The 25485-nt window shown below is 48.7% G+C and overlaps 4 protein-coding genes across 4 annotated transcripts; 2 read left to right on the top strand and 2 right to left on the bottom strand.

The window, feature by feature from the left end:
- Positions 1–544: 544 nt before the first annotated feature.
- Positions 545–15127, top strand: F5Y00DRAFT_250252 (acetyl-CoA synthetase-like protein; the record flags this gene model as incomplete). Its single annotated transcript, XM_048009710.1, has 6 exons — positions 545–2222; positions 2289–2371; positions 2537–4377; positions 5005–5069; positions 5316–9826; positions 9974–15127. 6 exons carry the CDS (start codon positions 545–547, stop codon positions 15125–15127), a joined length of 13332 nt encoding a protein of 4443 aa, XP_047870007.1.
- A 398-nt stretch (positions 15128–15525) lies between these two features.
- Positions 15526–20575, bottom strand: F5Y00DRAFT_256577 (sulphite reductase hemo protein, beta subunit; the record flags this gene model as incomplete). Its single annotated transcript, XM_048010430.1, has 4 exons — positions 15526–15555; positions 15608–19975; positions 20035–20183; positions 20479–20575. The coding sequence occupies 4 exons, from the start codon at positions 20573–20575 to the stop codon at positions 15526–15528; spliced, it is 4644 nt and encodes a 1547-aa protein (XP_047870006.1).
- Positions 20576–22208: 1633 nt separating this feature from the next.
- On the top strand, positions 22209–23722 carry F5Y00DRAFT_501 (ribose 5-phosphate isomerase). The gene has a single exon (XM_048013739.1). The coding sequence runs from the start codon at positions 22443–22445 to the stop codon at positions 23517–23519; it is 1077 nt and encodes a 358-aa protein (XP_047870005.1). The 5' UTR covers positions 22209–22442; the 3' UTR covers positions 23520–23722.
- On the bottom strand, positions 23723–25021 carry F5Y00DRAFT_500 (ras family-domain-containing protein). Its single transcript, XM_048013735.1, has 6 exons — positions 24856–25021; positions 24776–24801; positions 24584–24672; positions 24383–24512; positions 24041–24319; positions 23723–23981 (listed from the first exon to the last, which is right to left on the bottom strand). Exons 1-6 carry the CDS (start codon positions 24906–24908, stop codon positions 23926–23928), a joined length of 633 nt encoding a protein of 210 aa, XP_047870004.1. The 5' UTR covers positions 24909–25021; the 3' UTR covers positions 23723–23925.
- Positions 25022–25485: the final 464 nt, after the last annotated feature.

The following is a 25485-nucleotide window of genomic DNA, read 5'->3' as shown; positions in this document are numbered from 1 at the left end:
TAAAAGTCTCGGCAATGGGACGGCACATAGCGGCGATCAGATGTCCCATCAAGCTGAGCCATCATCTAACTCTGCCAGCTTGGACGGGGATAGGAGAAACTCTCATGGAGAGACGCTTCACATTGAGCAAGCAGACTCCAACGGCAACTACCAACCTGATATCCCTGAGACCCAGACTCTTGACTTTAGAAACGGTAGGACGAGCTATTGGAAGAAAGCTCTGGGAGATTATGGATCTTCGACCTTTCCCGCACTGCCATTATCTGTGCGAGCTTCCTCTCCTAATGACGTCGCGGAGCACAGATTTCCTCGCTCTCATGGAGTCTTAGCACAGACAGTAACCCGAGCTGCATGGGCTCTGGTTGTTAGCTGGATGACAGGCTCAGAGGATGTTGTCTTTGGCGTAGACACTCTCACGGATGACGGCTCGAGGACTGCAATAGCACCATTACGAGTTAGAACAAGACGTAATCAACGATTAGTTGAGTTTGTCAAGGATGTCGACTGCCGGGCAGCGGAGATGGCTCCCTTTGCAAGCTCCAACATGGAAGATATTGCTAATTCCTGTCCCGAAGCTCGGCATGCATGTTCCTTTCAGACCTTACTAGTCGATCGATCTCAGTGCAACGGAAATGGTGTGGTCATAAACCATAGAAGGCCCTTTGACGTAAAGTGTGCTCTCGTGCTTGAAATTTACCATGTCGCGGAACACGATGTGGTTAAAGCTAGATTTGACTCTAGAGTCGTTAAGCCTTGGCTGGTGAAGAAGCTTTTGGAACGACTCGAGTTCGCTATCTGCCAGATTGACTCCGCAACCCCACAACAGACCATTTCAGACCTGCATTCTATGACATCTCAGGATCTTGACCAGATATGGGAGTGGAACAGCACTGTCCCTTCGGAAGCCGAGAGCTGCATCACTGATATTATTCGGCAAAGATCTCTGGAGCAACCCGATTCCCCTGCTATACATGCTTGGGATGGTGAAATATCCTACGGTGAGCTCAACCGCTTGACTAGTATACTTGCTTATCTCCTAGTCGAGCGCGGAGTTGGACCGGAGGTCTTTGTGCCTCTGTGTTTCGAAAAGTCGAAATGGACTACGGTAGCTCTCCTCGGTGTGCTCAAGGCTGGCGGAGCTTTCATCCTGCTGGACCCGCAGCTTCCAGAGTTTCGTCTTCGGGCGATCGTCGATCAGGTCAAGCCTACGCTTGCTTTGTCATCACCCTCGCAGCTAGAGTTGACCAAGAGATTGATCCCAAAAACCATGGAGGTAGACTCTAGCTTATTCCTACACAACAAGGAGATCGACTTCCATCCGACTATCGACCTGTCTTCAGCGGCTTACGCAATCTTTACTTCGGGGAGCACAGGCACTCCAAAGGGTGCTATTATTACCAACGGAAATGTTGCCTCAGTATCTCAGCAGGCCCTACCTTTGAATCTTACAAAGGAATCCAGGGTCTATGACTTTGTCTCATATAGTTTCGGTCTGTCCCTCATTAACGTGCTCCCCACCTTGGCCGTGGGAGGCTGCGTATGCGTTCCCAGCGAACAAGACCGAAAGAGCCACCTCGCATCTAGTCTGACGTCTTTAAAAGCTACTCACGTGTGGCTGACACCTTCAATCGCTGAGACACTATCTCCAGAGCAAGTTCCTACTCTGAAGATGATGGGTTTTGGCGGTGAGGCTTTAAGAGTGAAAGATGTCTTGCCATGGTGGGAGCGTATCGAGGTTCGCAATGGTTATGGCGCCAGCGAATGTTCGAGTCTAATTTCTGTCAAATTCAATCCTTCAGACCCGGAAAATGCGTGTCAGATTGGCCCTGGTGTGGGAATAACGCCATGGGTTGTTGACCCAGACGACCATAACAAACTGGTTCCTGTGGGCTGCGTCGGCGAACTTCTCATCGAAGGCCCGCACGTTAGCCGTGGCTACTTGGATGACCCCGAGAAGACTGCCGCTTTCTTTATCGAGAATCCGGAGTTTTTGACGCGAGGCTCTTCCAAGAGGCCAGGTCGACGAGCTAGGATTTACAAGACTGGCGATCTTGTACAATATGATGAGCATGGAAACCTCACGTGTCTTGGACGCAAGGATGTCCAAGTGAAGATACGGGGGCAGAGAGTCGAGCTTGGTGAAGTCGAGTTCCAGATAAAGGAAGTCTTTCCAGAAGCAAGGCAGCTGGCGGCAGAAGTGATTGTGCCCCAAGGAGGCGTGGGTGAGCCAATGCTGGCAGCCTTCCTTTTAATAGAACATGTCGCCAGAGATGACAAAAACACAATAGAGGTTGGATCTACTCAGGCCACACTGCTGTCTGTACCGCAGGATGCTGAGAAGGTGCTGCTCGACCGTCTGCCAAGTTATATGGTACCTAGCATTTTCTTGGCGCTGTCTGAATTACCCCTGACAGCGACCGGAAAGACAAATCGGAGAGAGCTGCGAAATATCGGGGCCATGTTTTCTATCCAACGATTAGCAGAAATGCGGACGGCTACACAAGCTGAAAAAAGAAAACCATCAACCCCGATGCAGCAGCGGATCCAGGCCATTTGGGCCACGATCCTCAATCTAGACCCCCAGAAGATTGGTTTAGATGACAACTTTTTCAAGCTGGGTGGCAATTCTGTTTCTGCCGTGAAGATCGTTGGAGAAGCTCGCAAGACGGGTATACAGATCTTGGTAAAGGACATATTTGATCATCCCGAATTATGTGCCTTGTCTTCCAAAGCGCTCCAGGGAGAGAGTTTGGAGGCAAAGACCGTTGCTCCATTTGCCTTACTGGATCAAAATACGGATATCTCTGCCTTGAGGCTTGATGTCTCAAGCCAGTGCCGTGTGGACACTTCGGACATCCAAGACATTTATCCGTGCTCACCACTTCAAGAGGGGCTTTTTGCACTCGCTGTTACGCGTCCGGGCGATTATGTCATGCAGCTTGCCGTAGACCTATCTCATGATGTTGATGTTAATCGCTTCCGTGAAGCCTGGCTCGAGGTAGTCCGCAATACCGCAGTACTGCGAAGCAGGGCTATTCAACAGGATGGCCTAGGTCTCTTGCAAGTAGTGTTGAACGAGGGTATTGAATGGACAGTAACATCTGACCTTAGCCGCTATCTCCAAGCTGATCGTAAAAGGGTCATGCAATTGGGCGAACCACTCACCCGATATGCAATCATACAAAATGACGCTGGCGTATCTCAATCTTTTGTGTGGACAGTCCATCACGCCATCTATGACGGATGGATGATTCCCCTGATAGTAGACCTTGTGAACAGAGCCTATCACGGAGGTGAGCCGGAGCAAGGACCTCAGTTCCAGACCTTTATCCACTATGTACAGAGTCGAGACCGAGCAGAGATGGAGGCCTACTGGAAACAAGCCCTTGAAGGATCCGTCTCTACTCCATTCCCAGCGCTGCCTCCCTCTGCTGATGAACCTTCCCCTAATGGTGTTGTCGAACAGCAGATTTCATCGGGCACAATTCACTCCGAGTTTACAGAATCTACCATTCTTCGCGCAGCCTGGGCTCTAGTGGCAGGTCGTATGACAAACTCGGATGATGTAGTTTTTGGTGTTACCGTATCTGGCAGAAGCACACCAGTACCCGGGATTGATAGAATGACCGGGCCAGCCATCGCCACGGTTCCACTACGGACAAGATTCTCCGGTACTCAGACAGCGTTGGACTATCTGAAGAATGTTCAGCAGCAGGCTACAGATATGATTCCATACGAGCAGATGGGATTGCAGCATATTGCAAAGCTAAGCCCGGAAGCCCGTCAGGCAACCAAGTTCCAAACACTTCTTCTCGTCCAGCCACAGGAAAATACTACTATTCGTAATGAGATAGGCGAGTGGCGGTTTGGTGATGACCAGGAGCAATGGTTCAACACATATGCCCTCACACTTGAAGTGTACCTCGACCAGAATGACCCAGGCAAAAAGATTGTCAAGGCCTTCTTCAATTCTACAGCTATTGAGTCTGAGGTGGTGCAAAGACTGCTGGGTCGACTAGAGCATGTAATCCACCAGCTTGAACGCGCGCGTCTGGGTCAGCTCCTTGACGAGATTGAGGTGCTAACACCCACGGACTTGGAGGAGATATGGGGCTGGAACCATAACCTCCCTCTACCGATTGAATGTTGCGCGCATACCATGGTTGAGAAACGTGCTCGTCTTCAGCCATCAGCCCCTGCTATCTGCGCCTGGGACGGCGAACTGACATATGACATGTTGAACCAGCTTTCGGAGCGCCTAGCTGTCCACTTACATGTTGACCTCGGCATTGGACCGGGAGCGCTAGTTCCATTATGCTTTGAAAAGTCGATGTGGATGGCGGTGACCATGCTTGCAGTCCTTAAGGCCGGCGGCGCGTTTGTCGCTCTAGATACTTCGCTTCCACAATCACGACTCCAGTCCATTGTTCAACAAGTGGATACGATTCTTATCCTATCGTCAATTTCCAACAATACACGGAGCTTGCAGCTATGCCCACGTGTGATCACTATTGACTCGGTGTACCTTTCAAGCCTCAGCGATCCAATAGGGGACCCTCTTCCAACATTACCGCCGTCGTCTCTCGCATACTTGGTTTTTACCTCTGGTAGCACAGGCAACCCCAAAGGTGTCATGATATCGCACCAGAACATCGTCTCTGCGGCCCATCATCAGTCCCGAATCTACGGCATGAGTCCGCGTTCCAGAATGTATGACTTTGCATCGTACAGTTTCGATCCTTACATTTCCAACGTCTTCTTCACACTACATGCGGGTGGCTGTCTTTGCGTTCCGCATGAAAAAGATCGGAAAGACAATCTTGCTCAGAGTATGGAATCTTTCCGGGCCAATATTGTCGAGCTTACTCCCTCCGTTGCTCAACTCCTTGACCCATCCAGTGTTCCTAGCCTCGAACTTCTAGTGTTTGGCGGGGAAGCGCTACGAGATAACGACGCGAAGACTTGGTGGGGAAAAGTTCGCTTTTCTAATACATACGGGCCCAGCGAGTGCACTCCGACTACCATATTTAACGTAGACATTCCTCGGATTGAGAATGCAACCCAAATTGGTAAAGGAGTCGGAGTTGTTACTTGGGTGGTAGATCCGAATAATCATAATGCCCTTCAAGCCCCAGGGTTTGTTGGCGAACTATTGCTAGAGGGACCTGTCGTGGGCCGAGGGTACCTGAATGATGAGTCAAAGACAGCTCAGGCTTTCATCGAGGATCCTACTTGGTTATTAAAGGGATCGGCTAACCGACCGGGGCGCCACGGGCGCTTGTACAAGACTGGAGACCTCGTTCACTACAATCAAGGGGGTAGCTTGACCTTTGTTGGTCGCAAGGACAGTCAAGTCAAAATTCGTGGGCAGAGAGTGGAGTTGAGTGAAGTAGAACACTGGGTTCGCACTTGCAAAGCTGGCGGTGCGAAGCAGGTTGTAGCCGAAGTTCTTGTTCCAGAGCGATCAAATTCTGGTCCCATCATAGCAGCCTTCTGCCAGATCGACGGTAACGATGATACGAGGTCTGAGTCGCATTTTGGAGCTACGCTACTTTCTATATCTAAGGATGTGGGTGACAAATTAGCTTCATCTCTACCCAGCTACATGATCCCGAGTATTTTCTTCTCGATACCTGAGCTTCCCATGACCCCCACTGGCAAGCTGGACCGAAAGCGTTTACGTCTCATTGGCGAGTCATTTTCATTTCAGGAAATTACTAAATGGAACACAGCGGAGAGCGGTCCGAAGAGGCAGCCAACGTCTGAATTGGAATCTCACATGCAAAGAATATGGGCTCAGGTGCTTAGCGTCGACGTCGAGACTATTGGGCTAGACGACAGCTTCTTCCAGCTCGGAGGTGACTCACTCGCTGCCATGAGGGTCGCAGCACAGGCTAGAAAGATTGGTATTGAGCTTGCGGCAGCCGATATTTTTGAGCATCGCCAGTTGAGCCTTGTTGCCGGTAAATGCAACTTTTCGGCTGAGGTTGTGCCAAAGGGGATACCCAAAACACAATGCGTTGGTCCTGTCCCGCAATCGTTCGCCCAAGAGCGTTTGTATTTCCTAGAACAGCTACATCCCAACCTCACGTGGTACCACATGCTGTATTCGATAAGACTACAGGGGAACTTGCGGATTGATGCCCTTGGTACCGCGCTTTTGGCTCTGGAACGCCGTCATGAGACACTCCGAACAACCTTTAGCTCAGCGAACGGCATCAACCTACAATCCGTTAAGCCGTTCGAGCAGCATAACTTTGAAGTAATTGATGTGTCACCAAACAAAGAAGATGAATTCCGGGAGAGGCTGAAAAAGCGCCAGATGACACCTTTCAAACTTGAGACAGAGCCCGGCTGGAGAGTCTGCATCTTTAAGCTAAGTCCAAATCAACATGTTCTTTCTATCGTTATGCATCATATTATTGCTGATGGCTGGTCCATTGATATTCTTCGTACTGAGATAGCGGCTTTCTACGCGGCAGCTCTTCACGGAAAGGATCCGCTCTCCCAAGTAGATCCTCTCCCGATTCAATATCGAGATTATTCAGTATGGCAACGCGAAGATAGCCAACAGGTTAGCCAACACCAGAGACAGCTTGATTACTGGGTCACGCAGCTGCAAACAAGCAGACCGGCAGAAATGCTGTATGACAAGCCTAGGCCAGACACTCTATCTGGAGAGGCTGGCGTTGAACATATCAGGATAGAAGGCTCGCTATATTCCGCCCTTACAAGGTTCTGTAGCGAACGTCACGTCACACCATTCATATCCCTCCTGGCCGCGTTCCGGGCTACCCATTTCCGCCTTACTGATCAAAGAGATGTGACAATTGGTTGTCCAAACGCTAACCGTGACCGCTGGGAGCAACGTGATGTGTTAGGGTTCTTCGTCAATATGCAATGCTTCCGCATCAAGATCCAAGACCACTCTTTTGAAGACCTGGTCAGTCAAGTTCAGCAAGTGGCCACGGCCTCCATGGCGAACCAGGATGTTCCTTTCGAAAACGTCGTAGCCAAGCTTGGCAAGGATAGGGAGCTATCCCGGAACCCTTTGGTACAGATGATATTCGTTGTTCACTCTCAATTGAATTTGAACCGGTTTACTTTGGAAGGGCTGGAGGCCGAGACGATACCAGCTCCACCCGCATCTCGCTTTGATCTTGAGTTCCATCTTTACCAAGAAGACGAAGCATTCAGTGGAGGCATTGTCTATTCAACAGACCTTTACAACGCCGAGACTATCAGTAATTTGCTATCAATCTTCAAGCATATGCTTGAAGAGTGCCTTTCTGACCCTGACATGGCAATTCACTCAATACCGCTTTTGACGAAGGCTGACCGCATAGCACTGGATGATCGAGACCTCGTCAAGATCCACCAAACTGAGTATCCTAGGGACTCCGATGTTGTCAGCGTCTTCCGTCGACAAGCTCTTGCTAATCCCGGGCGCGTTGCTGTAAAAGATCCTGAGCTCAAACTGACGTACGCTCAGCTAGATCAAAAATCAGATCTTCTTGCACAATGGCTCTCGCAAAGGTCGCTTGCTGAGGAAAGCCTCGTTGGTGTATTTGCCAGTCGATCTTGCCACACGATCATCGCCATCCTGGGTATTCTTAAGGCTAGGCTGGCGTATTTGCCATTCGACATCAAGATTCCGCCAGGTCGGATGCAAGCCATTCTAGAATCAGTGCCCAGCTGCAAGCTAGTACTCTGTGGTGTAGATGTGCCCGCTATCGATGGCATCAATAATGTTGAGTTGATTCCCATCACAGAAGCGCTAGCGCCGCATCATCAATCTCACGAGATCATCGCCCAACACCCATCACCATCCAGTCTCGCCTATGTTATGTTCACATCGGGGTCGACTGGCCAGCCAAAGGGTGTAATGATAGAACACCGTAGCATATTACGGTTGGCGAAAGAAAATTCACTAGTTGCTCAGGTTCCAGAGCATGGGATTATAGGCCATATATCAAATATCGCTTTCGATGCTTCGACATGGGAGATATACACAACCCTACTCAATGGTAGCACTCTGATTTGCATCAATACTGATACACTCTTGGACTACACGGCTGTATCAAGGGTATTCTCACAGGAGGCAATTCAGGCAATATTTATCACACCTGCTCTACTGAAGCAGTACCTCTCCCAATGTCCACACATTGTTCGAAGACTTCGTGTACTTATGGTAGGAGGGGACCGTCTCGATCCTGATGATATCCACACAGCACAAAATTATATGAAGAACGGCAAAATTATTAATGGCTATGGACCGACGGAGAACACGACCTTTAGCACGACCTATTGTATTCACGATGGAGAAAGCTTCACCAACGGCGTTCCTATCGGCCAAGCGTTTGACAACTCGGGAGCATACGTCATGGATCATCTACAGCGTCTAGTGCCTATGGGGGTCATCGGCGAGCTAGTTGTGACGGGAGATGGCCTAGCCCGCGGATACACTGACCCTCAGCGGAACGCAGATCGGTTCATTACTATTACAGTTGATGGAAAGAGTGTTCGGGCCTATCGAACTGGAGACTATGTACGCCACCGTCTGAGCGATGGCAAACTCGAGTTCTATGGACGAATTGATGGTCAGACCAAGATTCGTGGTCAGCGTATTGAAGTGGGAGAAATTGAACACTGCTTACGCCGGCATACCTCTGTCCACGACGCAGTGGCTGTTATACAAGAGAATCCTGGGCACGAAACGCATATTGCGAGCTTCGTTACGGTTCGCGTGGATGAAGGAGGCAGCGGCGATAAGATTGTGGAGAGTACTGGGGATATCGTCGAGTCTAAGCATGTTGGGGTATGGGAGGACCGTTTCAACGACGAAACTTATGCTCCCATGAATGACATACAAAGCGAATCTCTCGGGAGAGATTTCGTGGGCTGGACCTCCATGTATGATGGAACTGAAATCGACAAAGGCGAGATGAACGAATGGCTAGACGAAACTATGGACGCCTTGCTCAACGGCCGGGCACCTAGCGATGTGCTTGAAATCGGAACAGGCTCTGGCATGATCCTCTTTAACCTAGGTAAAGGGCTTCGGAGCTATGTTGGACTAGATCCATCTCAGCGGGCTGTCGACTTTGTTGCCAACGCTTCTCGGTCCATACCTGGATTGGCAGGGAAGGTTCGCATGTTTAAGGCCACCGCTGCAGAACTTCGCCAGCTCAAAGGGCCTATATCCCCTAACCTAGTCGTTATCAACTCAGTCGCGCAATATTTCCCAAGCCAGGAATATCTCTTCAAAGTGGTAGAAGATGTCTTGCGACTAGGTAGCGTCGAGACTATCTTCTTTGGAGATATGCGGTCGCACGCTTTATATAAAGAATTCTTAGCTAGTAGAGCCTTGTTCATGCTCGGACATGATGCTCACGCAGATGATGTTAAGCGGATGATGGCCAAGATGGAAGAGATCGAACTGGAGTTCCTCGTGGAGCCTGCATTCTTCACAGCCATGAAAGAACGACTGCCAGAATTAATCGAGCACGTGGAGATTCTTCCCAAGAGAATGAAAGCGACCAACGAACTCAGCTGCTATAGATATGCTGCAGTGATCCATGCCAAGCCTCGGGGGAAGCATACTAGCCAGCTCATCCACAAGATTCCTAACGATAATTGGAGGGACTTTATGGCTATGAATCTAGACCAGACGTCATTGACCGAGCTCTTAAAACGTCAGCCATGCCAAGAGATCGTTGCTGTCGGCAACATCCCTTATAGCAAAACCGTATTTGAAAGATACCTTGTCGATTCGGTCAGCGGTGACAAGAAATCAAAAGTTGATGGCGCAGACTGGCTACAGGATGTTCGTCAACAAGCCAAGGCCTGCCCTGCGTTATCGGCCGTTGATTTACTCAATGTCGCTCGGGAGGCAGGATGCCGAGTCGAAATCAGTTGGGCGAGGCAATACTCTCAACGCGGCGGTCTCGATGCAGTCTTCCATCGTTATCAGCCTGAAAATTGGAAGCGTGTCATGTTCCGATTCCCCACGGATCACACCGGTCGGCGATTGCAGGCAATGAGCAGCAAGCCTCTTAAGCAACAGATGTCCGAGACTATACAACGAGAACTCCGGGACTTGCTACAAGCTCATTTGCCATCGTACATGGTTCCCCGACTAATAACTATCCTAGATGAAATGCCAATCAACGAGAATGGTAAAGTAGATCGCAAGGCGCTCTCAAACAGACGACAAATGGATACATTCCGGGGCCCTGTGCGACAGCCTACCACGGAGTCGGAACGTCAAATCCGGGCTATTTGGGCCGAGGTCCTGAACGTTGACCTGGCTTCCATTGGAGTAGATGACAGTTTCTTCCAACTTGGAGGTAACTCTATCGCTGCAATGAAGGTCGTTGTCGAGGCGCGCGAGGTAGGCCTGCAAATGGTTGTAGCAGACATCTTCCGCTACCCCCGGCTCTGCCAACTAGCAGAGCGAGCCGCGGCATTAGAAGATGCTGATGGTTCACTTGCATATATGCCTCAAGTTAAAAAGGACGGGCTCGTTGAGCAATCCTTTTCTCAACAACAACTGTGGTTCCTGGAGCAGTTGTATCCCGGTTTGACCTGGTATCTCATGCCCCGCGCACTGCGTATACGGGGACCTCTTCGACTTGATTCGCTCAAAGCAGCTCTTTTCGCCATTGAGACTCGCCACGAGACCCTCCGGACGACCTTTGCAACAACCGATGATAATGTCAGTATTCAAGAGGTACATCCTATGAAGTCGAAAGATCTAAGGATAGTAGATATTCAACCAGGAGAAGAGGGGAGCCTCGAGAAGGTATTAGAGACTGATCATAATACACCATTCGATCTGACTAAAGAGCCCGGATGGAGAGTGACTGTATTCCGACTAAGTCGAGAGGAGCATATCCTATCAGTCGTCATGCATCACATCATATCTGATGGCTGGTCCGTTGATGTGCTGTGCAAAGAACTGGCAGCTTGCTACTCCGCCTCGGTGCGCGGTCATGATCCCCTTTCTCAGTTGAATCCTCTACCGATTCAATACAAGGACTACTCCGTCTGGCAAAGGCGTCGGCAGCAAGAGAATAAAGGTAAACAACTCGAGTATTGGGTTAAGCAACTAGAGACAAGTCGACCAGCTGAGCTTCTCTGTGACAAGATCCGACCCGCAAGCTTGTCGGGACGTGCAAGTACGGAAAGATTCAAGATTGAAGGGCGACTTTATGACAGGCTACAAAGCCTTTGCGCCCAGTACGATGCCACGCCATATATCATCCTTCTTACGGTGTTCAGATTGACACACTATTATCTAACCGGTCAAATTGATGCTACTATTGGCACACCGTTTGCCAATCGAGATCAATATGAAGTCAAGGACCTCATTGGCTTTTTTGTCAACATGCAGTGCTTCCGCATTGTGATTGAAGACGACGATACGTTTGAAGGCTTGATCCGCCAGGTCCGGTCGGTAGTGACAGGAGGCCTCGAAAACAAAGATGTCCCCTTCATGAGCATCATATCTGAGCTTCAGAAGCCTCGAGACTTATCGCGACACCCGCTGGTCCAGTTACTCTTCGCAGTCCATTCGCAGCTCGACCTCGGGATACTTGAACTAGAAGGAGTCGACATCGAAATTCTAGAAGGCGAGACTACTTCGATGTGCGACATCGAGTTTCACATTTACCAGGAGCAACATGGCCTTCGAGGCGAAGTCGTATACTCGACGGATCTGTTCGTTCGCGAATCAATTTCCAACATGATCTCCGTCTTTCAGAATATTCTCGAGCAAGGCCTTAGAAACCCAGAAACTCCCCTCACAGCCATGCCGTATCTGACCGGCGAAGATTATAGCAAGCTTGAGGAGATGGGCCTAGTCGAACCGCGCCATACCACCTATCCCCGGGAATCTAGCATAACGGATATTTTCAAGAGCCAGGTCGCCGAATGCTCTTCCAAGGTGGCGGTCCGAGACTCTACAGCAGAATTAACGTATTCACAACTGGACACGCTTTCCGACAAGCTGGCTGCATGGCTGTCTACGCATTCACTTGAGTCCGAGTCATTGGTTGGCGTGTTTGCAAGTCGGAGCTGTCAAACGATCGTTGCCTTCTTAGGCATCCTAAAAGCCGGGCTTGCCTACGTGCCCTTCGACGTCAATACACCCAAGGGGCGTGTAGAATCTATCCTTTCGTCGATACCCGGACACACCATTGTTCTCGTAGGCGAGAACACTCGGCCTCCATCAATTCAGCTCCAGAATGTCAAATTTGCGGCAATTACTGACGTTCTTAATGGGCACCTACAAAGTAATAATAACACATCTACAAAGTCCAAACCTCGGCGTCACGCACCTTCAGCTACGAGTCTCGCCTATGTAATGTTTACATCAGGCTCGACAGGTAAACCGAAAGGCGTCATGGTACCCCATCGAGGTATAGTCCGGCTGGTCAAGCAAAGCAATATGGCCAAGTACCTACCTCCCACAGGCCCGAACATGGCGCACTTGACGAATACTGCGTTCGACGTCTCGTCTTGGGAGATCTATGGCGCTCTTCTTAATGGAGGGACCATTGTTTGCATTGATCATATGACGCTGCTGGAGCAAGAGCGCTTGAGTGATCTCTTTACCTCTAACGGAATTCAGAGCGCCATATTTACCCCCGCTCTTCTCAAGCAGACACTGCTTCAATCGCCCTCTGCCATAAGCATCTTAGACTCGCTCTTTGTTGCAGGCGAGCGAGCCGATGGAGAGGACCTGTACACAGCGCAAAAGCTTATGCGACAGAACTCTTCAGGAGCTAAGGTCATTAACGCATACGGGCCTACGGAAAACTCTGTGATCAGTACTTTGTATTGCCTGGCTGAGGATGAGGCTTTTCCCAACGGAGTGCCCATCGGAGTGTCAATTAGCAACTCGGGGGCTTACGTACTAGACTCACAACAGCGTCTCGTACCTTTGGGTGTAGTTGGAGAGCTTGTTGTGACCGGCGATGGTCTAGCAAGAGGTTATACCGATCCTGAACGCAATGTCGACCGGTTCGTTAAAATTACCATCAACGGGATAGAGATGGAGGCATATCGCACCGGTGATTATGTTCGAGCAAGGCCGACCGACGGCTTGCTAGAATACTTTGGGCGGATTGATGGTCAGGTCAAAATTAGAGGATACCGCGTTGAGCTAGGCGAGATTGAGCATACTCTACGTGATCACGACTTGGTAAATGAGGCGGTCGTGGTGCTGCAACAAGGCGCTGATGGCGAGATTCGTCTCGTTGGCTTCATCACAGTGTCTCCCAAAGCGACCAAAGGACTCGACGAAAACCCGGGAACGAACGTTGAGCAAAACATTGAAGAGAAGCTCTCCAGTAGGCTACGAGCAAACCTACCCCCATATATGGTACCGCAATCAATAACCGTCTTGGAGAGACTACCCATCAATGACAACGGAAAAGTCGACCGCCAGGCATTAATGGACACGTCCGTAATCCCATCAGGAAAAGGAAAGATAGATTTACGATCACCAATTTCAGAAATAGAGAAGCACTTGCAGGGGATCTGGGCGCGGGTGCTCCAAAGAGATGAAAAGGCAATTGGACTTGACGATAGCTTCTTTCAACTCGGAGGTAACTCGATCACTGCCATGAAAGTCGTCGCCGAGGCACGCAAAATCGGCATCCGACTGGCGGTAGCAGACATCTTTCTCCACGAGACGTTGGAAGATCTGGCCACATGCAAACAAGACGCAGATAATAATACAACTACTACTAAAGAGTCCGTGCCCGGCAATCTTATCGACAGCAGAGTCAAAGTTGAACTACTAGAAGAAGCCGAAACAGTCGAGAGTGGTCTGCATGCCCGGAACATCGCAGATGTCCTGCCCCTGACCAGCTTCCAGGAGAAATGTGTCGTCGAAGGAATAAGCAGCGGCCAGTTCTGCAACTACTTCTACCTTGATCTCGGAGACCATCTAGATATCGACCGTTTTGAGAGGAGCTGCCAGACGGCCATCGAGAAGCTTCCTATCCTCCGTGCGTGCTTCTTAAATCTCATGGGGTCGTTTTGGAGAGTCACCCTTCGTACACTGGATCGACCTCTGCGCGTCGTCGAGATCGAAGAAGATCTGGAGGCGTCATTTACGAGTTTCTGTCTACAGGACATTCCGTCATGTTCGCACACGCAGCCGGCTCTCGCTCTCGTTCTCCTCCGTCACAAATCTCAGGGCCTTCGGCTCGTCATTCGCATGTCCCACGGCCAATACGACGGTCTTTGTGTACCCTTGATCGTCGAGGCGCTTTTCGCCCAATACCAGAACAAGCCGATCGCAGAGGGCCCAAGCTTCTCGAAGTTTCTGTCGTACTCGTCAGCCAGACGCCAACAGTCATCCCAGTACTGGAAGAAATTATTGGAAGGATCGGATCTCACAACCCTCAATCACGTCCAGCCTAACCTTCTAGCGCCGTGTCTTCGAGATGCCCGACCCAGAGGCATCCAAGTTTCAGCAGACACAAAGCCATTGCAGCTGTCTGGAAAGACTACCTACTCAAGCATCGCCAGTGCGGCGTGGGCTTTGCTTCTCTCTTGTATAACAGGCAACAAGGATGTGGTCTACGGCCACTTGATTTCCGGTCGCAACTCTACCATTGATAGCATAGAGCAGATGATAGGCACATTTGTCAACATCATCCCCGTCCGCGTCAAGCTACCTACAGCATCGACTTCAAAAGACCTGCTCCGTTACGTTCAAGATCAATTCATCGGGCTCGGAGAAGCAGACTCTCTCGGCTTCAAAGATATCATGAGGAACTGCACCAACTGGAAAGACAGCAAGGACTTTGATTTCGTGATTCAGCACCAAAACGTGGATGAGAATCCAAGCTTCCAAGTCGCCGGAGTTGAGACGGAGCTGCAATACTTCTTAAACCCTAATCGGCTGCCGCCTTGGAAGGTGTTCATGGTGTCCTATCCACAGGGCGGCAAGCTTCATGTCAAGCTATTTACCGATGACCACATTATGAACCGCGAAACGGCCCAGATTCTGGTTGACAAGGTCGTGATGATTATAGAGAAGCTGGCTGCAGATGCGAATATGCGTCTAGGCTCTTACATGACTGAGATCCAGTCTGGCCTCCGTGCTTAGGGCGTTCAGGTTGAGAAAAGCGAGAAACAGTTTGTGGTTTGATGTTTCCGTTGGCTTAGTAATAAAGCTATGCTATGAAATCATTTAACACGAGAACTACGAGCGGCAGCGTCGTTTCACGTGCCGAAGCCATCTTGAGTATAATAATATTATATATATCCCCCTTAGGGCAGTTTCAAAATTTCCTGGTACTATTGTCAACAAGAAGCCCATTCGAGAGCTAGACACATTCGAGACGTATTGGCACTGGATCTTATTCCTTGGATTCCTTAAAGTCACCAGATTGAGGTGTGGTTATATATCAAAATAAAAATATACACATGGTTCCTCCAACGCCACTCATTAATGCAATGCTTACATGATTCATACCTACTCTAATATTTTAGATAATTGCAAGATCATTCTTCTTCGAAGTCTTCTTCAGCAACCTAGGATATGTTAGAACGGAATAATAATAACTCAGGTGATGTGTTAACTTACGTTGTCGTGGAAATCCTGCCCTCCCTTGGTAGCTACAATGACACCTGCTCGGATGCAGAAATCGCCAAAGTGCTCACCCTCCTCGCGTTCCAAGGCATAGCGCTTCAGTAATGGCTTCATGATAGCTAATATCTCGTCTTCCTTGATGCTTGATCGGTATAGCTTGTTCAACCGCTGCCCATGGTATCCGCCGCCTAGGTACATATTATAGGCGCCATAGGCTTTGCCAACAAAGGCAACCTCTGCCAGCCAGGGTCGAGCACAACCGTTTGGACATCCTGTCATTCGCATAACGATTGACTCCTTGCCTAGTCCGTTCTCCTCGAGGCAACCTTCGAGCTTGGTGATAAGTTCGGGTAGGTAACGTTCACTTTCAGCCATAGCGAGACCACAAGTAGGGAAGGCGACACAGGCCGAGGAGCTGAGACGCAATCCAGAGAATTGGACATTGTCTAACTTATACTTCTTCATAAGTTCCTTCATCTGTGGAAGATCTTCGTCTGCAACGTTACTGAGGATCAAGTGCTGATTTCCCGTCAATCTGAACTCGCCCTTGTGGACTTTGGCGATTTCGCGCAAACCAGTCTTCATCTGGAAATCAGCAGTGTTCTCGATTCGGCCGTTTTCGATAAAGAATGTGAAATGGTTCATGCCAGTCTCATCTTTTTGCCAGCCGAACGTGTCGACGTTACTCTTGAAGTGAAATGGACGTTCTGGCTCGAATGACTTGCCCCATAGGGCCTCAACTTTAGAGCGGAAGACGTCGACGCCGAGATCGTCGATTGTATACTTTAGTCGAGCGTGCTTTCGGTTCTTGCGGTCACCATGATCACGCTGTACCAGCATAATCTTCTCACAAGCAATATGGACCTCATCAGTCTTGACGAAGCCCATCATACGACCGGTCTGGGGATAGGTCTTCTTGTTATTGTGGGTTGCACCCATTCCTCCTCCGGCAAGAACGTTGAAACCTTCCAATTGACCATCGTCACCTTTAATAGCAATCAGGCCGACATCATGAGCATAAACATCCGTGTCGTTGTGCGGTGGAATGGCGATCGTAATCTTAAACTTTCGAGGGAGATAGGTGGGTCCGTAGAGAGGTTCGAAGTCTTGGACTGCGTTACCAGCAACCTGCGTCTTTTCATTGTTGTCATCTGTGAGCCAGATCTCGTGGTACGCAGTTGTAGAAGGTAGAAGGTGGTCGCTAATCGTCTTCGAGCAAGCCCAGACTTGCTTGTGGTACTGAGACTGAGTGGGAAGAGAACTGCACATGACGTTTCTGTTGACATCGCCGCAGGCAGCAATGGTCGTCATTAGAGACCTGTTTATAGCTTGCATGGCTGGCTTAAGCTTTCCTTTCACCACACCGTGGAACTGGAATGTTTGTCTCGTAGTGAGCTTCATGGTCTCGTTTCCGAGACTCGTGCTGATATCATCCATCTGGATCCATTGCTTTGGCGTGGCCACGCCACCGGGCAATCTACAACGGATCATGAACGAATAGGCAGGTTCTAACCCCTGGGCTTTTCGCGCATCACGAATATCTCGATCGTCTTGCATATACGTGCCATGGAACTTTGTAAGCTGCTGGTCGGAAGCAGAGATAGCTCCGGTAGTCGTATCTCTCAAGCCTTCTACAATAGTACCTCTAAGATAGTTTGAAGCAAGCTTGATATCCTCGTTTGTTAAGGGTGCTGGTTCCTCCGGTAAACCTTCGATATCTGCAACACCGAGTGCTTGCCATATTTGGGGTTCCCAGAGCGCATATCCAGTCTGGTATCCGTCGGGATCTTGGTCATCGCCTAGTCCTACTTCGGTGAGTCTTTTGGCGCCGAAAATTGCGAATATTTTATCGAGGTCTTTAGCAGGCTTGTTGTAGTAAACTCTATCTTCTTTTCGCGGCCAGTAATGCTTGTCTCCAAGACCGAAAACCGAATAGTTTACTGATGCAAGATCTAGATCAGTATTTTCTTTAATGGCATCCCAGAATGGCTTGCCGTTCTGCGGGAATTCTCCCTGGCCGGCTGTCGAAGTGATAAGCACAATGTTTTCTTCCTTTGGTAGATCTTCAACGGGGTAATCCTCCATCGCCATCACAACGGTCTTCAGTCCCCTAGCGCGACCTCTGGTTCCAAGACGCTTGGCCAACGACTGTGCATTTCCATTGTCAGAGGCAAATAGAATTGTAAGAGGCGCACCGAAGAGACCTTCTAATAGTTGATTGTACGCGTCCCGAGCCTTTCGCTTTTGCTGTGCGCGAACTTCTGTGCCAAAATCCTGCGATAGACTTGCAGCAAATACTGGTTCGCGTCGCATTAGTTGAGTTAGTTTATTATCTCTTGCCAAAAACTCTTTCAGCTCATTCTTAACGCGCTCGGAATCCAGAGAGAAGTTGGGTTCTCCCTTATCTTCGTTCTCGGGGTTCCACCTGTATAGAGGCCAGTAGCCGAGGTCTACTGCCTTCTTGGTCTCTTGTAGAACGGTTAGTGGAGAGTCGTGCTCGCCAAAGTATGGCAGATAAGCAAGTACAACTGAAGGACCATTGAATTTATCAGCTTCGAGCATAGCTTGGAGGACCTGGGTATAGGAGCTGTAGACAGCGGTTGATGCAACGTAGGCATTACCAAAGTTCATGGCATATAGTCCGATATCCTTCTTTCTCCTTTCGGCATCCGCTGCAGCTCGTTCCGAGTAGGGGGTGGAGTCGATTATGAGCATATTGACATTCTCGCCAGATGCAAGGACATGATGTACACCAGAGTTACCAAGATCATATGACCAAGCGTCAGACCCGACGAGCCACAAGGACTCTTTTCGGAATAGACCTTTGCTTGACAGAAGTTCACGCGCAATTGAAGATCCATCGGTTTCAAGTCGAGCAATTACATCCTCTGCGAGCTCTCCAGCTTGTTTAGCATCCTCAGCATTCGCGGCCCACTTTGCCAACCAGTTCACCGGAGCTTCAGTAACGAAAGATCCTGTGCTCGCGGCTTGTTTAGCCTCCTTGATGAATCTCTGGCGGTGCTCCTTTCGGGCAAGGAGAGACCCAAATCCGAATTCTGGACTAGCTGCTATTGTGGATGAAACACCGGCATTGTTAGAATTGAGGGCATTTGCTATGTAAGCTCTGTTGCCAAACAATTGGTCGAGTATTTTCGTGTAAGCGGTCTCTAGTTTCGGTTGTTCTAGGCCGTAGACTTTGGTATCCTCCGGACCACTCGTCTTCCCCACTTCTAAGTTTTGCAGAGGCTTCTCGGAAGCAAGATTCTGGAAGATGCCTCTTAAGGCCTGGTGGATAGTATCGGGGGTGATATAGCCTAATTGGTGGCCAACGACGGTCTCAACGCCGCCAAAGCCGCTCTTTACCGATGTTAGAACATCAATTAATAAAGGTCCCCATTTCGTCGTCTTTCGCGAAATCTGTTCTAAGACGGCAATGCGTTTCACAGATTTTGGAATGGCCTCAATCAGCTTAGCTCCTAACCATGGGCGATATAATCTGACTGTGATTAATCCAGCCTTGGCATAGATATCGTCTGGCTTGGCCGCATCGAGCGCCTCGGCGAACAGGCCCGCGTCAGAGCCGAAAACAAAAATTGCCTTCTCTGCGGTTGCCGGACCAGACCACTCAAAGGCATTGTAAGAACGTCCGGTAGCGGCTTTGAGTTGAGCCCATATCGAGGTAACGTATTTGTAAATGTCTTCGGACGTAACGAGGAGCGGTGCAGCATCAATTGTCGTGGCCGAAGATACACTCGGGGGAGCGCTAGAGTTGCTTTGCTGGCTGGATTTGACTGAGCCTTCTGAAGAAGCTGCTTTCGAGGCAGCGCCAAGAATAGTCGAGTCTGCCAAAGCGTTAGGGGTGGCACTCGGTCGTCTTTCGGGCTGCTCCGATGCGTAAACAACTCTTCCGTCGTCGGCATATATACCGAACTCTGGGACAAAGCTTGCTTGATATCGGCGAACATCGTCCAAGTTTAACAGGTCGCGGACTAATGCGGCATCTTCCGTGGCGATTGGCTTATCATGAGAACAGGCGCTCGGATCAAAGAAGTGGATAACACCCTTTCCAGAACGCACAGCTAAAGCATGGGCTGTAATAGCCATGTCCTGTGCTTCCTGGAGCGACTCGGATTGCAAGAATGTCCATCCTGAATTCCTGATGGCGGTGATAGAAGAGTAATCGGGGAAATTAGCCGGGTGTAGAGCGACATGGATGACGACTGGATAGTTTGCTAGTTTATACAGATGCGCAATGGAAGGGAGGAGAATGGTTGATGTGGTGGTTACAGAGGTGAGGCGGCCAGTGCGAATTGGAGCAAAGACGGAGAGGAGAGGATCGTTATTGTGTCGAATAGATTGTATCTATATGGCCATTGGGTCAATTGGTAAGTCTTATGAGTTGTATTTATAAGAGAACATACTTCTGGCACGGAACCCTCTGTTTTAGTGATCAGGTTGGGGTCTCTTCTTTCAGCATATCTCTTAAGGTGGGAAGAGAATGTTGAGTCTTGACCCCGCGACGGCTGTACGGAAACAATGACGTCGCTGGCAAGGTATGCGATTCGAGCAACTATAATAGTTAAGACAATTAGCCATCTGGGAGCTTTAACTTATATAATTATTCAAATCATATGCTAGTTGGAGCAGAAGGAAAGGAGGTGTGCTGTCTATTGGATGCGACAGTAGTGTAAATTGTCATGTTAAATGCTATAAGAGGTTGGAATTGGAGGAATTGGTTGGTTGGCGGGGCACATCTGAATGAATGTTATGTGGTACAACAACAATATGTAGGTGTGTGTATACAATACCTAGAGGTACTAGGTAACAAAATAAATTCGTATCGAAACTCTGTAAAGTTTACTTACCTGCCTCTTCAGGCGTGCGAATCTGGATATTCTGCGTCGCCATGTTAGACCCTGATTTTGAAGCAGAAGAGTCTGCTTTTCCAAAGAGAAACGACATGATGGCGCCCCTCTACATATAAAATCGAGCCAACGCTAGAAATAATTTTTCCCCGGCATTGAGAAAAGGCGAAGTGGGAATTGTAGACGATGGCGACAGCGCAACTAACATAGTTCAGACCCCGAATCCGAATGTGGAACTTTTTATGGCCCCGCAAATGCAATTAGTCCGTCATTCACTGCAATCACGCAATCGCTTTAGCCTTGACTCTTTCCTGAACTCTACCAATAGCCATTGACACTTTGTCAGAAAACGCCATCGTTGGCCAACCAGATCCCCGGGTTATACCTCGCATCATCTCGAACCGGTAATCGGGCAACCCCATATTTTAGCAGCCAATCAGCTTTAACTCTTTAGCCGTCCATGCCAAGACACCGATAGCCGCACGCATGTTCAACTCGTCGAAGCTACTATTAAGAAAAACATACGAACATCACCCCAATTACTATCTTATTAAATATTTCTTTTCTAATTAAATTATATCTTTGCCGGTGAACTACCCGGTATTAGTAATTGCCTTCTCTGTTGGTTACCGTCTTATTTACATTTCTTTGCCGATAACCGTACCGATTGCACGCAACACTCATAAGAGTCTTTATAAGCATGATATAACTATATACTTTTGATATGCGTGTGTTTAATAGTATACTTCGTACATGATATATACCACCATGAAGGCCCTTAACTTAATTTCTCTCGATGCAGTTTTTGAGATGACTCCATATTATGTTTAGTAATAGTAAGCAATAATACCCAAAATAACCGCCGTATGAGGAGTTGTAAAAACTGGCAGGATTTTAGATGAGAGACCTAAGACAAAGAACTTGTTAGTATGTACACGAGCAGTGGGCTCATTAAATAGGTACAAAGGTCCTAGCGGAACAACGCAGTTATTTCCATACTGTTTGGTCCCACCTTGTGACGAAAACTTCGAGCAAACTATACTTTAATCTTAAGATATCATTTATCATTAGACGTGTATCGTAGTCGATTAGCATATAGATCGAAACCCGAAGGAATCTTTAAACACTTAGTTACCTGCACGACGATAGTAACGATATAATACTTTACAAAGGACATTGTCACGGTCCGGAGTCATGTAGTTGTCTGGCTCCGCCAGACATCTATCTGACTCAGTCCCCAAGTTAAACATCTTCGTTGTGTATATGTTCGGGACTTATAGCTTGCGGCAAGGCTCTTGATGTTCCGGGTTCCCCAAAACATCATCGTCTTCTTTACTAACCTTTTGATCTCGTGATAAACATGCGTGTAATTAAATACTATTAACCATACAAGCTATTAAAAATCTATAAGTGTATAACTGTATTAAGATTTTATGTCTGAGCTCTATTACGTACAGTTAAGAATCGTCTTATGGTGGCTTACCTGGTTACGTAATATAGTAACTAAATTAAGTCTATAACAACACAAGTTGAATGGTAGATCTAAAATGAGCAACACGGTGCGAATATGGTACGAAAATAGTCTTGCAAGGTACATATGCGTCTAAAGGAAAAGCCTCAGATCCTCTGATAATTGAGCCTCATTGCTGAGTCATCCTTGTAAGTTATGAGATCGGACCGGAGATCGGGCAGGTAAATCTCTTTGATGTTCCATGTTACCTCATAACCCTGCCCGCGCTCACGTCATGGCAGCAGCCGAACCACCACGGAAAGGTATCGTGACGGTGGGGCCCCGAGCTTTAATTCAAATAAACATTTCGCTCATCCGAACCTTAGGGATGAAAAAAGAATAAAAATTAGCTATCGATATCGATTAATCAATTGAAAACAAAGCCAACACTCTTATTCTTTGTCTAAGTGGGTTTTTACAATTTCTCCTTAGCTCTTATCTCACCCGAGATTTCATGAGTCCATTGTTACCGCGGGCTATCGCAAGTGCATCTACCCGAGTCCACCTCACCAATCCACGTGCGGTATTTAGAGGCTATCCCGCTCTCATATCCAACGCCGCATTTGCCTCTATTAACCAAAATACGCAACACCGAGGGAATTGCTATTTATCGCTCGTCCGCCCAGCAGCGATTTTCTCACCAATTACTTTGAAGACAAAAGAAAACCAGAGAACAATAACGTCGGCAGCAATGTCTACGGATCTCATCGAGACTGCTAAGCGGGCTGCGTGCCGGCAGGCCGTGGCCAACCATTTCAGCCCGGACTTTACTTACGTCGGTATCGGGAGTGGTAGCACGGTGGCGTACGTTGTGGAAGCCATCGCGGAGCTGGGGCCGTCCGTTACCGGCAAGATGAAGTTCGTGCCGACGGGATCGGGTTCGACAGGGCTGATCCACAACGCGGGGCTCTCGGTGCTGCAGGTGCCGGACCTCCTGCTAGAAATAGGCTTTAACCCCAGATCCGCAGACCGCCAGCCCATCGACATCTACTTCGACGGCGCGGACGAGGTCGACGCCGAGCTTAACTGCATCAAGGGTGGTGGTGCCTGTCTCTTCCAGGAGAAGCTTGTTTCTAGCCTATCCAAGTCCTTCATCTGCGTCGCCGACAGCCGCAAAAAGGTCGACCGTCTCCTGACTAAATGGGCTTACATTCCCGTTGAAGTATCCCCTATGGGCGGCGAGTACGTGCGTCGCGAGCTATTACGTCTAGGTAGTACCGATCCCAAGATTCGGACTTCGGGCCCTACTCACATCCGTACCATCACGGATAACCACAACCACATCATCGATGCGCCGTTCCCGACGCTACTGCTGAATAGCGAGGCTGACAAGTTAGACCCTGCCAAGGGGCTCTGGACGCCGGACGCGTTGCTGGCGCGGATCAAGAAGATCCTCGGTGTCCTTGAGGTGGGCATTTTCTCCGGACTAAATGGTCCGCAGGTAGCACAGCTAGGCACGGATATAGAAGGAGTGAAGCCTGTAAAGGCATACTTCGGCACGCCGGACGGCAATGTAGAGACGTTGGGTTAAAATACGACGTTCAGGCTAGGAGACCGGATCTTCCGGAACTGGTATAAAATTTGGTCTACATTCTGCCATCACTTATATGAAGATAAAAGCTAGTCGGGATGGCTTATAGACGTTTGGAACTGTTCAAACATCTACTGTGGCACAAGTATATAAAGCTAAGACCTTACTTCGGACCATTTCAACGGCGCTTGAATTGGAATATTGAAACCTGAAAAAGGTGATTACATATACTAAACGTCATACCGGTAATGGTTCTGCTAATCTTCTTCTCGTTACTTTGCTTCGTAGGATGATTCGTATTATACAACATCTTTTGTTGATTCATTCGCTATGCACGGAAATATTCTGCCTGTCCCTCTCTTTTCCCTTGCGAGGCCGGCGCCTCTCTTCTGCTATGAGTAGGTTACTAGCATGCACATCCTTCTTGCTGAGAAGTTTGTGTGTTTGTCTTTACATCGATCACTGTAATTTGTCAGTTCGACAATTTCCCTCCAGGCTTATATACCGTAATTTTGACTTACTCTGTGATGAAGCCTGTGCCGCGGCATCCGTACCCTCCATACCGGGAAGAGCCTGTGCTATCCTCCTGAATAGATTCTTTACGTTGTGGCCAAGCTTGGCACTCGTCTCGACAAACATCAGGTTGTTCTTCTTGGCTTCCTCTTCACCTTGCGCTGTGGTGACTTCTCGCTTGTCGTTCAAGTCCGTCTTGTTCCCTACGAGCACGATGATGACATCGTTACCTCGTTCCGCGCGTACGTCATCGATCCATTTCTTAGTATTTTGGAATGACTTCGCATCTGCCCATCCATGTTAGTCTCCCTATAGTCTGGCTTGTGAGTTAGGGATGCTTCGGCCCATACTGGAAATATCGTAGACAACTACCGCAACACTCGAATCTCGGATGTATGAGGGAATCAGACTCCTGAATCGCTCTTGACCTGCTGTATCCCATAATTGTAGTCGTACCGTTCGATCCTCAAGGTACATTGTCTAACCCTTGCTCGTTAGCCGGGCTTGGATTATATCTTCCGCGGCTCTTATGTTTGAAGATCCTAGCCTACCTTAGACAGAAAGTCGATACCGATCGTAGCTTGGTACATATTATCGAAGGAGTCGTACATGAACCGCGTTATTAGAGATGTTTTTCCGACTAAACCGACAAGCTATTAGCTATTACCTAGAAGTGTAAAGTGTAATCGATTATATAGAGGGACACCGCTAGCTCGTGACGTTTTAAAAAGTAGACTGCGTACCGCTTTGTTCACCGAGAAACACCAACCTAGTAAACGTCAGTGATGATGCTTAGACTATATGGGCCGATGGGCAACAATACTTGAATTTCTTCAACGGGTTGTTGTAGCCGCCTGCTCCTCCGGTCTGTGCCATGTTCGCGTTAAAATTCTGTTTGTCGTTATGTTGCTTGTTGGTAGTAGTGATCAATAGTTGTCGGAAAAGAGTCGACCCAGTTTATCAGTTCGAGAGCCGTGGAGCTACAAGATGCTACGGGCAAGAAAACCGCAAGTTGGGAGTCGGGTCGATAGGAACTCAAGGGATGCTCTCCTTAAGGTTAAAAAAGAAAGAAAAAGTTGATTAAGTATCTCGGTAGAATTATTCACTGCACGTATGTTGTTGCGCTGTAAAAAAGCGGTCGGAAAGAAATCGATTTATCGAAGAGTTGTTCTTTCCCACTTCGCATACAAAAGGAGGCGGTCCCTTTTTCCCATATACGAAAAATGCGCTTGGGCTTTGCAGCCTTAACAGATTGGTGGATTGGACTGTAGGACTGGGGTCTGAATATGGGGCTACCGTTAATAGCTATTGCTGGCAATCGATAGCATGCCCCCATATTGCTTAACTTAAAAGAGGAATGGCCGACACTCCGATTCCAGTCAAGGCTCAAGTCAATTGGTCGAACTTGTCTTGCTCAGCTTGCTTTGAATTTACGTAATCAGGATATGTGGAG

This window comes from Daldinia vernicosa, assembly GCF_022497035.1.
Source record: "Daldinia vernicosa strain CBS 139.73 unplaced genomic scaffold F5Y00scaffold_1, whole genome shotgun sequence".
Taxonomy (NCBI): domain Eukaryota; kingdom Fungi; phylum Ascomycota; class Sordariomycetes; order Xylariales; family Hypoxylaceae; genus Daldinia; species Daldinia vernicosa.
This window is presented reverse-complemented; position numbering and strand designations above follow the sequence as displayed.

Coding starts and splice junctions, on each gene's coding strand:
- F5Y00DRAFT_501 (XM_048013739.1), top strand. CDS start 22,443: ATGAGTCCATTGTTACCGCGGGCTATCGCAAGTGCATCTACCCGAGTC.
- F5Y00DRAFT_500 (XM_048013735.1), bottom strand. CDS start 24,908: ATGGCACAGACCGGAGGAGCAGGCGGCTACAACAACCCGTTGAAGAAA. Junction 24,513..24,583: donor GTATCGACTTTCTGTCTAAG/GTAGGCTAGGAT, acceptor AGCAAGGGTTAG/ACAATGTACCTTGAGGATCG. Junction 24,320..24,382: donor AGTTGTCTACGATATTTCCA/GTATGGGCCGAA, acceptor ATGGATGGGCAG/ATGCGAAGTCATTCCAAAAT.